General features: G+C 41.1%; 1 protein-coding gene across 1 annotated transcript in view; it reads right to left on the bottom strand.

Moving 5' to 3' along the window:
- The window catches only part of ALAD (aminolevulinate dehydratase), a 64272-nt gene that overhangs the window by 6526 nt on the left and 43545 nt on the right, over positions 1–14201 (bottom strand). The window contains exons 7-8 of the mRNA XM_053695929.1: positions 3680–3768; positions 294–349 (exon numbers count right to left, since the gene is read on the bottom strand). Coding sequence (XP_053551904.1) covers positions 294–349; positions 3680–3768 — 145 coding nt within the window. The remainder of the gene's footprint in view (positions 1–293; positions 350–3679; positions 3769–14201) is intronic.

The raw sequence follows: 14201 nt of genomic DNA, 5'->3' as shown, positions 1-14201 counted from the left end.
GAGAACCTGTCTTGCTGCAATTGCCACTAGCGATGTTGCATCACATGGTGACATTTGGCTTTCTTGTGCAATACGGCCCTCTGCTCTCGCGCTGCAGGGCATCTTAATCACCCATGAATGAGCGAGTGTCAGAGTGATTGATCTTGGCACTGTTGAGGTAGCAGAGAGGTGAAAGAAACAGTTTCTGCTTCTTAAATTTGCGGCAAACCTGTAATCAGCAAATAAAGATTGACCCCAGCAGCTGCCAAACGTCAGCTATACTTGGAAAGAAAAGACATTACTAATTTACTTACCTAAATGGCCCATAGAAACATGAAGCAAACTTGGCGCTGTAACTCAAGACCGAAACCTGTGAAAAAAGATTTCCAAAGTAGCTATCTCTGTTCAAAATGAAATAATATGCGTATATACGTTTGTGTATGTAGTATATACAGTGGATATAAAATGTCTACACACCCATGTTAAAATGTCAGGTTTCTGTGATGTAAAAAAATGAGACAGATGAATCATTTCAGAACTTTTTCCACCTTTAATGTGACCTATGAACTGTACAACTTGATTGAGAAACAAACTGAAATTTCTAGGTGGAGGGAAGTAAAAATAAAATAATATGGTTGCTTAAGTGTGAACACCCTCTTATAACTGGGGATGTAGCCGTGTTTAGAAATGAGCAATCACATTCAAAATAATGTTAAATAGGACCCAGCACACACCTGCCATCATTTAAAATGCCTCTCATTAACCCCAAATTAAGTTAATCTGTTCTAGTAGGTCTTTCCTAACATTTTGTTAGTCGCATCCTACAGCAAAAGCCATGGTTCGCAGAGAGCTTCTAAAGCATCAGAGGGATCTCATTGTTAAAAGGTATCAGTCAGGAGAAGGGTACAAAAGAATTTCCAAGGCATTAGATATACCATGGAAAACAGTGAAGACAGTAATCATCAAGTGGAGAAAATATGGTGCAACAGTGACATTACCAAGAACTAGACGTCCCTCCAAAATTGTTGAAAAGACGAGAAGAAAACTGGTCTGGGAGGCTACCAAGAGGCCTACAGCACCATTAAAGGAGCTGCAGGAATATCTGGCAAGTACTGGCTGTGTGGTGCATGTGACAACAATCGCCCGTATTCTTCATATATCTGGGGTATGGGGTAGAGTGGCGAGCCGGAAGCCTTTGCTTACGAAAAAAAACATTCAAGCCCAGCTAAATTTTGCAAAAACACATCTGAAGTCTCCCAAAAGCATGTCGCAAAAGGTATTCTGGTCTGATGAAACCAAGATTAAATTTTTTGGCCATAATTCCAGAAGATATGTTTGGTGCAAAAAACAACACTGCACATCACCAAAAGAACACCATACCCACAGTGAAACATGGTGGTGTCAGCATCATGCTTTGGGGCTGTTTTTCTTCAGCTGGAACTGGGGCCTTAGTCAAGGTAGAGGGAATTATGAACAGTTCCAAATACCAGTCAATATTGGCTCAAAACCTTCAGGCTTCTGCTAGAAAGCTGAACATGAAGAGGAACTTCATCTTTCAGCATGACAACAACCCAAAGCATACATCCAAATCAACAAAGGAATGGCTTCACCAGAAGAAGATTAAAGTTTTGGAATGGCCCAGTCAGAGCCCAGACCTGAATCCAATCGAAAATCTGTGGGGTGATCTGAAGAGGGTTGTGCACAAGAGATGCCCTCACATTCTGACAGATTTGGAGTGTTTTTGCAAAGAAGAGTGGGAAAATCTTGCCAAGTCAAGATGTGCAATGCTGATAGACTCAAACCCAAAAAGACTGAGTGCTGTAATCAAATCAAAACGTGCTTCAACAAAGTATTAGTTTAAGGGTGTGCACACTTATGCAACCATATTATTTTAGTTTTTTATTTCTACTTCCCTCCACCTAAAATATTTCAGTTTGTTTTGCAATTGAGTTGTATAGTTTATAGGTCACATTAAAGGTGGAAAAAGTTCTGAAATGGTTTATCTTTGTCTCATTTTTTTTACATCACAGCAACCTGACATTTTAACAGGGCTGTGTAGACTTTTTATATTCATTGTATGTGTGTATATACAATATATATATCTATATATCTATATATATATATCTATATCTATCTATATCTATATATATATCTATATATATATCTATATATATATATATATATATATATATATCTATATATATATATATATATATATATATATATATATATATATATATATCTATATATATATATATATATCAATGTTAAAGATAAGAAAAAGTCTAATTTGTAAGCCATCCGCTGCAATTTGTAAGTCGACTGGGACTAGTGGACCACTGTAAATTTCAAGCCCTGTGTGTATATGTGTATATGTGTATATATATATATATATATATATATATATATATATGTTTGTGTGTGTGTGTGAAGCCTAATTTATTTATTTCATGATTCAGATTGAGCATGCAAGTTTGAAAAACTTTTCATTTCACAGGTTATTTAATTAGTTTTGTTCTTTTGGTATCCTTTGCTAAAAATCATAGCTAGGTAGGCTCAGGAGCAGCAATGCACTGCTGGGAGCTAGCTGCCGATTGGTGGCTGCAAATATATGCCTCACACGATGTGTTCAGCTAGCTCCCAGCAATGCATAACTACTTCTACAAAGGATACCAAGAGAATGAAACAAATTTGATAATAGAAGGAAATTGGAAATGTATTTAGAAATGTATGCTGACTATGCTCTATTTGAATCATGAAAAAAAATGTTTGGATTTCATGTCCCTTTAATCCACGATGTTAAGAACAAAAGTAAAGGACTCAAATAAATAGCTACCTACCATTTACTATCAACATTAAAGGGACGGTTTACCCTAAATTTTTCTCCTCTTTAATTTGTTCCCAGCTATCCACTCTATCTGTATAAAATAGTTAACAAATAGTTCCTTTGTCTTTATATCGGCATTTGAAATAGTTGATTGTGCCTGTGATATTCCTACCTATACTGAATTTAATATGTCTTCCTGATCTGAGAGTTGCTGTATTGTTATTATATCTGATCAAAACATACCAAATAATTAATTATGGCATTCTAGAGCAAGGGTGGTGAAACCCTTATCCTAAAAGTCTTTTAAAAGTTGTACGACAGTATCTCAAGATCAGCACTGCATGTTAACAAATATTTTAGCAGCCATCTTGGTCAAGCACTCCTGTCCTAGAGAGTATTGCTTTACAACATGTTTAAACAGATCATGTGAATAGTTCTCTTTACTTTGATGGCATCTGAAGGGTTAAAAGGGCTATTAAAACCCTAAATAAATGCTACATAAAATGATGTATTCAAAGAAAAGGATTATTCTAAGAATAACATATAAAAGTTTCATTAGCTGTTCAAATATTGATAAAATAAGTGTAAAGTTTTAGTGTCTATAAAACAATGGGAGCAGCCATGTTGTAACTTAGGTTACCTTCTCTGCTGTGGCCAATTAGGGACAGTTATAAATAGGTCACTAGAGTGTGCAGCCAATGGCTGTGTGGGATATAACAGTGTTCTGCACTTCCATTTCTAACAGGAACTGAAAAGCTCACAATTTCAGAATGGAATTACAGGAAAAAGCGGACGAAATAAACAATAAAAGTATATTGAGAGTTTTTTTTATGTATACAAAATATAATTTTATATAACCTATTTAAAGCTTACCTTATTGCCCAGGTCATTAGAAATCAAGGCTTTCTTGATGGCTCCAATACGACCATCCATCATGTCTGAGGGGGCCACTACGTGACATCCTATGAGGGGAAAAATAAAGCAAACATGATAAATGTTCCATGACCACAAATATACTTCTAAAGCATTTCTAGGGTTTTGTTCTTGGACTGCTCCAAGACTGACCCCCCCCCCCCACAAAGCTTGCAAACAAAAGTACAGATCTTTGTATATATCTACATATCTTTTACAATGCAGTGCTTAAAGGACTATTAAATAAGTAGAATTGTATAAGCCACAATGTGTAATAAAAAGACAACGCAATAGCAATTTCAAAGTTACCTGCAGATTTTATTCTGAGAAAATTCAAACGTGGTTTCCCTTTCCCTGCCCACTGTACCATGTGACAGCCATCAGCCAATTACAGACTCATACACATATACACAGTGTACATGCTCAGTAGGAACTGGTGTCTCAGAAAATGTGCATATAAAAATACTGAGCACAAATTGATCATGCAAGTAAATTGGAAAATGATGCTTTATCTGAATCATGAATGTTTAAAGGGACATTATACACTAGATTTTTCTTTGCATAAATGTTTTGTAGATGATCCTTTTATATAGCCCATCCAGCTTTTTTTTTTTTTTTTTTTTTTTTTAAAAGGACTGATTTTCAGACTCCTAACCAAGCCCCAAAGTTTTAGGAGAATACCGTCAGATACCTACTCCAGCTTGCTCCTGTTTGTGTAAAGTCTTTTCATATGCAGAGGAATAGGGGAGGGGGAGTGTCTGCTCTTATTCCTATAGAACCACTTTTAGTGGGTGTTCCCCTTAATGACCAGTGCCGTACCCTGTATGTCGATGCAGTCATGGGCTTCTCTCTGCCGTGATCTTGGTCAAAACTGCGAGATTGCGCTATTTCTGCAGTGCCCCTGCATGGGGTACTGCAGAAATAGATTTGCAGAGATATCGTTGCAGAGAGGGCCACTCTGTGGCGCCCTCTGCATTGGACAGCGGTGGTTCCGATCGTTGGTGGGTGGGAGGATAAGGAGGAAGGCTGGTGGGTGGCCCATCGCTGTAGGAGGCGGGAGGAGGGCGGAAGCGGGTGGGACCAATACGTCACGCTACAGGGAAGCCAAAAAACAAAACAAAAAAAACCTGCGTCATTGAGGGGGAAGAAGAGAGGTGGGGGCAATGAAGGGGATCCTATGTGGGATCCATTGCCATAAAGGGATCGGGGAGGGTGGTATGGTATTGAGGGGGGGGGGGTAGCTACACTACAGAAAAAAAAGTTTATTTTAATTTATTTACTGGAAGACAGCTGCCAGTACCTAAGATGGCGACAAATAGGTAGAGGAAGGAGGGTTAGAGAGCTGTTTGGGGGGGGGGGGGAGAATCAGGGAGTTTGGGGGCTAAGGGGATCCAACACTGCAGAATATTTATTAAAAAAAAAATAATAATAAAAAAAAAGCCTTTTATTTTAGTACTGGCAGACTGGCATAGATGGCCGTGACAATTGTGAGGTGGGGAAGGGAAGAGAGCTGTTTGAAAGGGGTCAGGTAGGGATCAGGTGGGTGTGATGTGTCAGGTGGGAGGCTGATCTCTACACACATTTGGTGGTGAAATGGTGGAATGAAATATACCAAAAATGGGCCTAGATCAATATTTTGGGCTGTCTACTAAAATATATATATATATAGTTTTGATAGGTAAATATTTAATTAAAAAAAAAAAAGGCCCTATTTTTGTTTAAATGTATTGATGGCAAAAATGCTAAAAATGCTCTGGTCTTTTGGGGAAGTTTTTGTCTAAAATGTCCGGAACATGCAATTTTAAACAACTTTCTAATTTACTTCTATTATCTAATTTGCTTCATTCTCTTGATATACTTTACTGAAAAGCATATCTAGATAGACTCAGTAGCTGCTGATTGGTTGCTGTACTTAGATGCCTTGTGTGATTGGCTCACCCATGTGCATTGCTATCTCTTTAGGAATCTAAAGAAACTAAGCTTAATAGCTGGCCCATTTTTGGTTCAGTACCATGGATAGCGCTTACTGATTGGTGGCTACATTTAGCCACCAATCAGCAAGCTCTACCCAGGTGCTGGACCAAACATGGGCTAGCTCCTATGCTTAGTTTCCTGCTTTTCAAATAAAGATTGCAAAAGAATGTAGAAAAAAAAATATAATAGGAGTAAATTAGAAAGTTGCTTAAAATTGCTGCTCTATCTGAATCATGAAATAAAAATTGGGTTTAGTGTCCCTTTAAGGAGTATATTTGTGTAAGAAAACCAAGATTTTCTGCTCAGATGTTTTGGGTGAATTTCTGTCTTTTCAAGACAATGGAGATGAATAGTAACTGGTCTAAACACTGTTGCAGGAAAATCATCTATGGCTACATAATTTCATAATATTTTTTTTAATTATTTTCCAAATATTCATTGAATTATATGTAAAATACAATATATATATATATATATATATATATATATAAAAGGTAAGTCCCACCAGGGGGAATGAAGGAGGAGACCCGGAGACCGCAAACTTGGTATTGAAATCTTTAATTCAGCCAGACGGCCAAATGACAGGTGCAAGTACAGGTAGACACCTGACGCGTTTCGCGCATGCGCAAAACGCGTCAGATGTCTACCTGTACTTGCACACACATACATACATATATATATATATATACACACACACACACACACAGTTGTAATCAAAATTATGCAACCCCCATTGCAAATCAGGTTTATTTGTACAGACTTTCAACTGTTTGCAATGAACAAATCAAACAAAAGCTATTAAAATAGTGCAACACAACAAATGCTTCATGTAGTTTTTCCAAATTCAACTGAAAATGCAACTTTGAATGAATTCTGCAGTCTCAAAATGATTCCACCCCTTCAGGGCAAGCATCTTTAGTACTTAGTAGAGCACCCTTTTGCCGTTATGACCTTCTGCAAATTAGATGCATAGCCAGACACCAGCTTCTGGCAGCGTTCCTGTGGAATCTTAGCCCATTCCTCATGAGCAATGGCCTCCAGTTGAGTAATATTCTTGGGTTTGTGTGCTGCAACCGCCTTCTTCAAATCCCACGAGAGATTTTCTATGGGGTTCAAGTCAGGTGACTGTGGCGGCCACTGAAGGATCTTCCAGGACTTCTTTTGCAACCAAGCCTTGGTGGAATTTGAGGTTTTCTTGGGATCATTGTCCTGTTGGAAGGTCCAATGACGCCCAAGCTTCTACTTCCTCACAGACAACATGAGGATGCAAAGCAGCCCCAGGCAGTGTTCTTTTCAGCGTATGCTTCATTCTTCTTCCTCCAGACATACGGCTGATCCATCATGCCAAAAAGCCAGTTTTGTTTCATCGCTCCACAGAAGAGAATCCCTTCTGCGTTTAGTATGCGCCTTACTGTGCAAACTGAAACCTCAGTGCCTGTTGCCACCAAGTCTTGCTGCAGGTCTTTTGTAGTCACTCAAGGTTATTTTTTTCAACTTGCCTTCTCAGAAATCTGGTTGCAGCTGTTGAATGCTTCCTTTTTTGCTCGTCAAGGTAGTTTAACCACTGTTCCTTTAACCCTTTGAGTGCTAAGATTATTTATTTTTTTTAACTTTCCCCCCCCCCCAGACCCCCAAGTCTTTACAAGACTTGAAAAGGTTAGGCGATTACCTTTCCAATGGTGGGTTTTGGGGGTCTGTAGCTGCTTAGATGCCTGAGATACAGGCTTCTAAGCAGCATGCCCCCCTGCTCCTATACTTAACATTGGTAAGTATAAATAAAGTTGCGCGGTGATGTCATCACATTATTGCCCGTGACGTCACCACGCAAAACGGGAACCCCCGGTGATGCCTCTCACTATGCAGGCACGATCGCCGGGGTAGGAGCGGGTGGGAGCCCCCAGATCTCCCTTAAGGTGGGAGTGTGCTAGTGACGGCTCTGAGCCGTCATTAGCACCAGAGTGGGAAACTCTGCGACGGCTCAGAGCCGTCATTAGCACACAAAGGGTTAAAAGGAAAGTCTAGTCAAAATTAAACTTTCATGATTCAGATAGGACATGACATTTTAAAACAACTTTCCAATTTGCACCTGTCATTTGGCCGTCTGGCTGAATTAAAGAATTAAAGATTTCAATACCAAGTTTGCTGTCTCCGGGTCTCCTCCTTCATTCCCCCTGGTGGGACTTACCTTTTCTATTGACTTTTATTATTAAATTCGCTTTGTTCCCTTGGTGGTATTTTTGAAAAGCTAAACCTAGGTAGGCTCTAACTGATTTCTAAACCGTGGAAAACCGCCTCTTAGCTCAAACCATTTTGAAAGTTTTTCACAATTAGACAATACTAGTTCATGTGTGTCAGATAACATTGTGCTCACTCCCGTGGAGTTATTTAGGAGTCTGTACTGATTGGCTAAACTGCATGTCTGTCAAAAGCACAGAGATAAGGGGGCAATCTGCAGAGGCTTAGATACAAGGTAATCACAGAGGTAAAAAGTACATTAATATAACTGTGTTGGTTATGCAAAACTGGGTAATGGGTAATAACAGAATTTATGTTTACCTGATAAATTACTTTCTCCAACGGTGTGTCCGGTCCACGGCGTCATCCTTACTTGTGGGATATTCTCTTCCCCAACAGGAAATGGCAAAGAGCCCAGCAAAGCTGGTCACATGATCCCTCCTAGGCTCCGCCTTCCCCAGTCATTCGACCGACGTAAAGGAGGAATATTTGCATAGGAGAAACCATATGATACCGTGGTGACTGTAGTTAAAGAAAATAAATTATCAGACCTGATTAAAAAACCAGGGCGGGCCGTGGACCGGACACACCGTTGGAGAAAGTAATTTATCAGGTAAACATAAATTCTGTTTTCTCCAACATAGGTGTGTCCGGTCCACGGCGTCATCCTTACTTGTGGGAACCAATACCAAAGCTTTAGGACACGGATGAAGGGAGGGAGCAAATCAGGTCACCTAGATGGAAGGCACCACGGCTTGCAAAACCTTTCTCCCAAAAATAGCCTCAGAAGAAGCAAAAGTATCAAACTTGTAAAATTTAGTAAAAGTGTGCAGTGAAGACCAAGTCGCTGCCTTACATATCTGATCAACAGAAGCCTCGTTCTTGAAGGCCCATGTGGAAGCCACAGCCCTAGTGGAATGAGCTGTGATTCTTTCAGGAGGCTGCCGTCCGGCAGTCTCATAAGCCAATCTGATGATGCTTTTAATCCAAAAAGAGAGAGAGGTAGAAGTTGCTTTTTGACCTCTCCTTTTACCAGAATAAACAACAAACAAGGAAGATGTTTGTCTAAAATCCTTTGTAGCATTTAAATAGAATTTTAGAGCACGAACAACATCCAAATTGTGCAACAAACGTTCCTTCTTTGAAACTGGATTCGGACACAAAGAAGGCACGACTATCTCCTGGTTAATGTTTTTGTTAAAAACAACTTTCGGAAGAAAACCAGGTTTAGTACGTAAAACCACCTTATCTGCATGGAACACCAGATAAGGAGAACACTGCAGAGCAGATAATTCTGAAACTCTTCTAGCAGAAGAAATTGCAACCAAAAACAAAACTTTCCAAGATAATAACTTAATATCAACGGAATGTAAGGGTTCAAACGGAACCCCCTGAAGAACTGAAAGAACTAAATTGAGACTCCAAGGAGGAGTCAAAGGTTTGTAAACAGGCTTGATTCTAACCAGAGCCTGAACAAAGGCTTGAACATCTGGCACAGCTGCCAGCTTTTTGTGAAGTAACACAGACAAGGCAGAAATCTGTCCCTTCAAGGAACTTGCAGATAGTCCTTTCTCCAAACCTTCTTGAAGAAAGGATAGAATCTTAGGAATTTTTACCTTGTCCCAAGGGAATCCTTTAGATTCACACCAACAGATATATTTTTTCCATATTTTGTGGTAAATTTTTCTAGTTACAGGCTTTCTGGCCTGAACAAGAGTATCAATGACAGAATCTGAGAACCCTCGCTTTGATAAGATCAAGCGTTCAATCTCCAAGCAGTCAGTTGGAGTGAGACCAGATTCGGATGTTCGAACGGACCTTGAACAAGAAGGTCTCGTCTCAAAGGTAGCTTCCATGGTGGAGCCGATGACATATTCACCAGGTCTGCATACCAAGTCCTGCGTGGCCACGCAGGAGCTATCAAGATCACCAATGCCCTCTCCTGATTGATCCTGGCTACCAGCCTGGGGATGAGAGGAAACGGCGGGAATACATAAGCTAGTTTGAAGGTCCAAGGTGCTACTAGTGCATCTACTAGAGTCGCCTTGGGATCCCTGGATCTGGACCCGTAGCAAGGAACCTTGAAGTTCTGACGAGACGCCATCAGATCCATGTCTGGAATGCCCCACAATTGAGTAATTTGGGCAAAGATTTCCGGATGGAGTTCCCACTCCCCCGGATGAAATGTCTGACGACTCAGAAAATCCGCTTCCCAATTTTCCACTCCTGGGATGTGGATTGCAGACAAGTGGCAGGAGTGAGTCTCCGCCCATTGAATGATTTTGGTCACTTCTTCCATCGCCAGGGAACTCCTTGTTCCCCCCTGATGGTTGATGTACGCAACAGTCGTCATGTTGTCTGATTGAAACCGTATGAACTTGGCCTTTGCTAGCTGAGGCCAAGCCTTGAGAGCATTGAATATCGCTCTCAGTTCCAGAATATTTATCGGGAGAAGAGATTCTTCCCGAGACCAAAGACCCTGAGCTTTCAGGGGTCCCCAGACCGCGCCCCAGCCCACCAGACTGGCGTCGGTCGTGACAATGACCCACTCTGGTCTGCGGAAGCTCATCCCCTGTGACAGGTTGTCCAGGGACAGCCACCAACGGAGTGAATCTCTGGTCCTCTGATCTACTTGTATCGTCGGAGACAAGTCTGTATAGTCCCCATTCCACTGACTGAGCATGCACAGTTGTAATGGTCTTAGATGAATTCGCGCAAAAGGAACTATGTCCATTGCCGCTACCATCAAACCTATTACTTCCATGCACTGCGCTATGGAAGGAAGAGGAACAGAATTAAGTGTTTGACAAGAGTTTAGAAGTTTTGATTTTCTGGCCTCTGTCAGAAAAATCCTCATTTCTAAGGAGTCTATTATTGTTCCCAAGAAGGGAACCCTTGTTGACGGAGATAGAGAACTTTTTTCTACGTTCACTTTCCACCCGTGAGATCTGAGAAAGGCCAGGACAATGTCCGTGTGAGCCTTTGCTAGAGGAAGGGACGACGCTTGAATCAGAATGTCGTCCAAGTAAGGTACTACTGCAATGCCCCTTGGTCTTAGCACCGCTAGAAGGGACCCTAGTACCTTTGTGAAAATCCTTGGAACAGTGGCTAATCCGAACGGAAGTGCCACAAACTGGTAATGCTTGTCCAGGAATGCGAACCTTAGGAACCGATGATGTTCCTTGTGGATAGGAATATGTAGATACGCATCCTTTAAATCCACCGTGGTCATGAATTGACCTTCCTGGATGGAAGGAAGAATTGTTCGAATGGTTTCCATTTTGAACGATGGAACCTTGAGAAACTTGTTTAGGATCTTGAGACTAAGATTGGTCTGAATGTTCCCTCTTTTTTGGGAACTACGAACAGATTGGAGTAGAACCCCATCCCTTGTTCTCCTAAAGGAACAGGATGAATCACTCCCATTTTTAACAGGTCTTCTACACAATGTAAGAATGCCTGTCTTTTTATGTGGTCTGAAGACAATTGAGACCTGTGGAACCTCCCCCTTGGGGGAAGCCCCTTGAATTCCAGAAGATAACCTTGGGAGACTATTTCTAGTGCCCAAGGATCCAGAACATCTCTTGCCCAAGCCTGAGCGAAGAGAGAGAGTCTGCCCCCCACCAGATCCGGTCCCGGATCGGGGGCCAACATCTCATGCTGTCTTGGTAGCAGTGGCAGGTTTCTTGGCCTGCTTTCCTTTGTTCCAGCCTTGCATTGGTCTCCAGGCTGGCTTGGCTTGAGAAGTATTACCCTCTTGCTTAGAGGACGTAGCACTTGGGGCTGGTCCGTTTCTGCGAAAGGGACGAAAATTAGGTTTATTTTTGGCCTTGAAAGACCTATCCTGAGGAAGGGCGTGGCCCTTGCCCCCAGTGATATCAGAGATAATCTCTTTCAAGTCAGGGCCAAACAGCGTTTTCCCCTTGAAAGGAATGTTAAGCAATTTGTTCTTGGAAGACGCATCCGCTGACCAAGATTTTAACCAAAGCGCTCTGCGCGCCACAATAGCAAAACCAGAATTTTTCGCCGCTAACCTAGCCAATTGCAAAGTGGCGTCTAGGGTGAAAGAATTAGCCAATTTGAGAGCATGAATTCTGTCCATAATCTCCTCATAAGAAGAAGAATTATTATTGAGCGCCTTTTCTAGCTCATCGAACCAGAAACACGCTGCTGTAGTGACAGGAACAATGCATGAAATTGGTTGTAGAAGGTAACCTTGTTGAACAAACATCTTTTTAAGCAAACCTTCTAATTTTTTATCCATAGGATCTTTGAAAGCACAACTATCTTCTATGGGTATAGTGGTGCGTTTGTTTAGAGTAGAAACCGCCCCCTCGACCTTGGGGACTGTCTGCCATAAGTCCTTTCTGGGGTCGACCATAGGAAACAATTTTTTAAATATGGGGGGAGGGACGAAAGGTATACCGGGCCTTTCCCATTCTTTATTTACAATGTCCGCCACCCGCTTGGGTATAGGAAAAGCTTCGGGGGGCCCCGGGACCTCTAGGAACTTGTCCATTTTACATAGTTTCTCTGGAATGACCAAATTCTCACAATCATCCAGAGTGGATAACACCTCCTTAAGCAGAGCGCGGAGATGTTCCAATTTAAATTTAAATGTAATCACATCAGGTTCAGCTTGTTGAGAAATTTTCCCTGAATCTGAAATTTCTCCCTCAGACAAAACCTCCCTGGCCCCCTCAGACTGGGGTAGGGGCCCTTCAGAACCAATATCATCAGCGTCCTCATGCTCTTCAGTATTTTCTAAAACAGAGCAGTCGCGCTTTCGCTGATAAGTGGGCATTTTGGCTAAAATGTTTTTGATAGAATTATCCATTACAGCCGTTAATTGTTGCATAGTAAGGAGTATTGGCGCGCTAGATGTACTAGGGGCCTCCTGTGTGGGCAAGACTGGTGTAGACGAAGGAGGGGATGATGCAGTACCATGCTTACTCCCCTCACTTGAGGAATCATCTTGGGCATCATTTTCTCTAAATTTTGTGTCACATAAATCACATCTATTTAAATGAGAAGGAACCTTGGCTTCCCCACATTCAGAACACAGTCTATCTGGTAGTTCAGACATGTTAAACAGGCAAAAACTTGATAACAAAGTACAAAAAACGTTTTAAAATAAACCGTTACTGTCACTTTAAATTTTAAACTGAACACACTTTATTACTGCAATTGCGAAAAAGTATGAAGGAATTGTTCAAAATTCACCAAAATTTCACCACAGTGTCTTAAAGCCTTAAAAGTATTGCACACCAAATTTGGAAGCTTTAACCCTTAAAATAACGGAACCGGAGCCGTTTTTATATTTAACCCCTTTACAGTCCCTGGTATCTGCTTTGCTGAGACCCAACCAAGCCCAAAGGGGAATACGATACCAAATGACGCCTTCAGAAAGTCTTTTCTATGTATCAGAGCTCCTCACACATGCATCTGCATGTCATGCTTCTCAAAAACAAGTGCGCAATAGAGGCGCGAAAATGAGACTCTGCCTATGATTAGGGAAAGCCCCTAGAGAATAAGGTGTCCAATACAGTGCCTGCCGGTTATTTTACATAATTCCCAAGATTAAAATAATTCCTCAAGGCTATGGAGTATAAAATATGTTTATATATAAATCGATTTAGCCCAGAAAATGTCTACAGTCTTAAAAAGCCCTTGTGAAGCCCTTTTTTTCTTTCTGTAATAAAAATGGCTTACCGGATCCCATAGGGAAAATGACAGCTTCCAGCATTACATCGTCTTGTTAGAATGTGTCATACCTCAAGCAGCAAAAGTCTGCTCACTGTTCCCCCAACTGAAGTTAATTCCTCTCAACAGTCCTGTGTGGAAACAGCCATCGATTTTAGTAACGATTGCTAAAATCATTTTCCTCTTACAAACAGAAATCTTCATCTCTTTTCTGTTTCAGAGTAAATAGTACATACCAGCACTATTTTAAAATAACAAACTCTTGATTGAATAATAAAAACTACAGTTAAACACTAAAAAACTCTAAGCCATCTCCGTGGAGATGTTGCCTGTACAACGGCAAAGAGAATGACTGGGGAAGGCGGAGCCTAGGAGGGATCATGTGACCAGCTTTGCTGGGCTCTTTGCCATTTCCTGTTGGGGAAGAGAATATCCCACAAGTAAGGATGACGCCGTGGACCGGACACACCTATGTTGGAGAAAAAGGGATTATCTATCTTTTAAACAATAAAAGTTCTGGTGTAGACTGTCCCTTTAACTTTGAACTTGCGAACTATGCTTCCAACTGTGT

Source organism: Bombina bombina, chromosome 12 (genome assembly GCF_027579735.1).
Source record: "Bombina bombina isolate aBomBom1 chromosome 12, aBomBom1.pri, whole genome shotgun sequence".
Classification (NCBI taxonomy): domain Eukaryota; kingdom Metazoa; phylum Chordata; class Amphibia; order Anura; family Bombinatoridae; genus Bombina; species Bombina bombina.
Note: the sequence above shows the minus strand (reverse complement) of the source record. Positions and strands in the feature narration are given on the sequence as shown.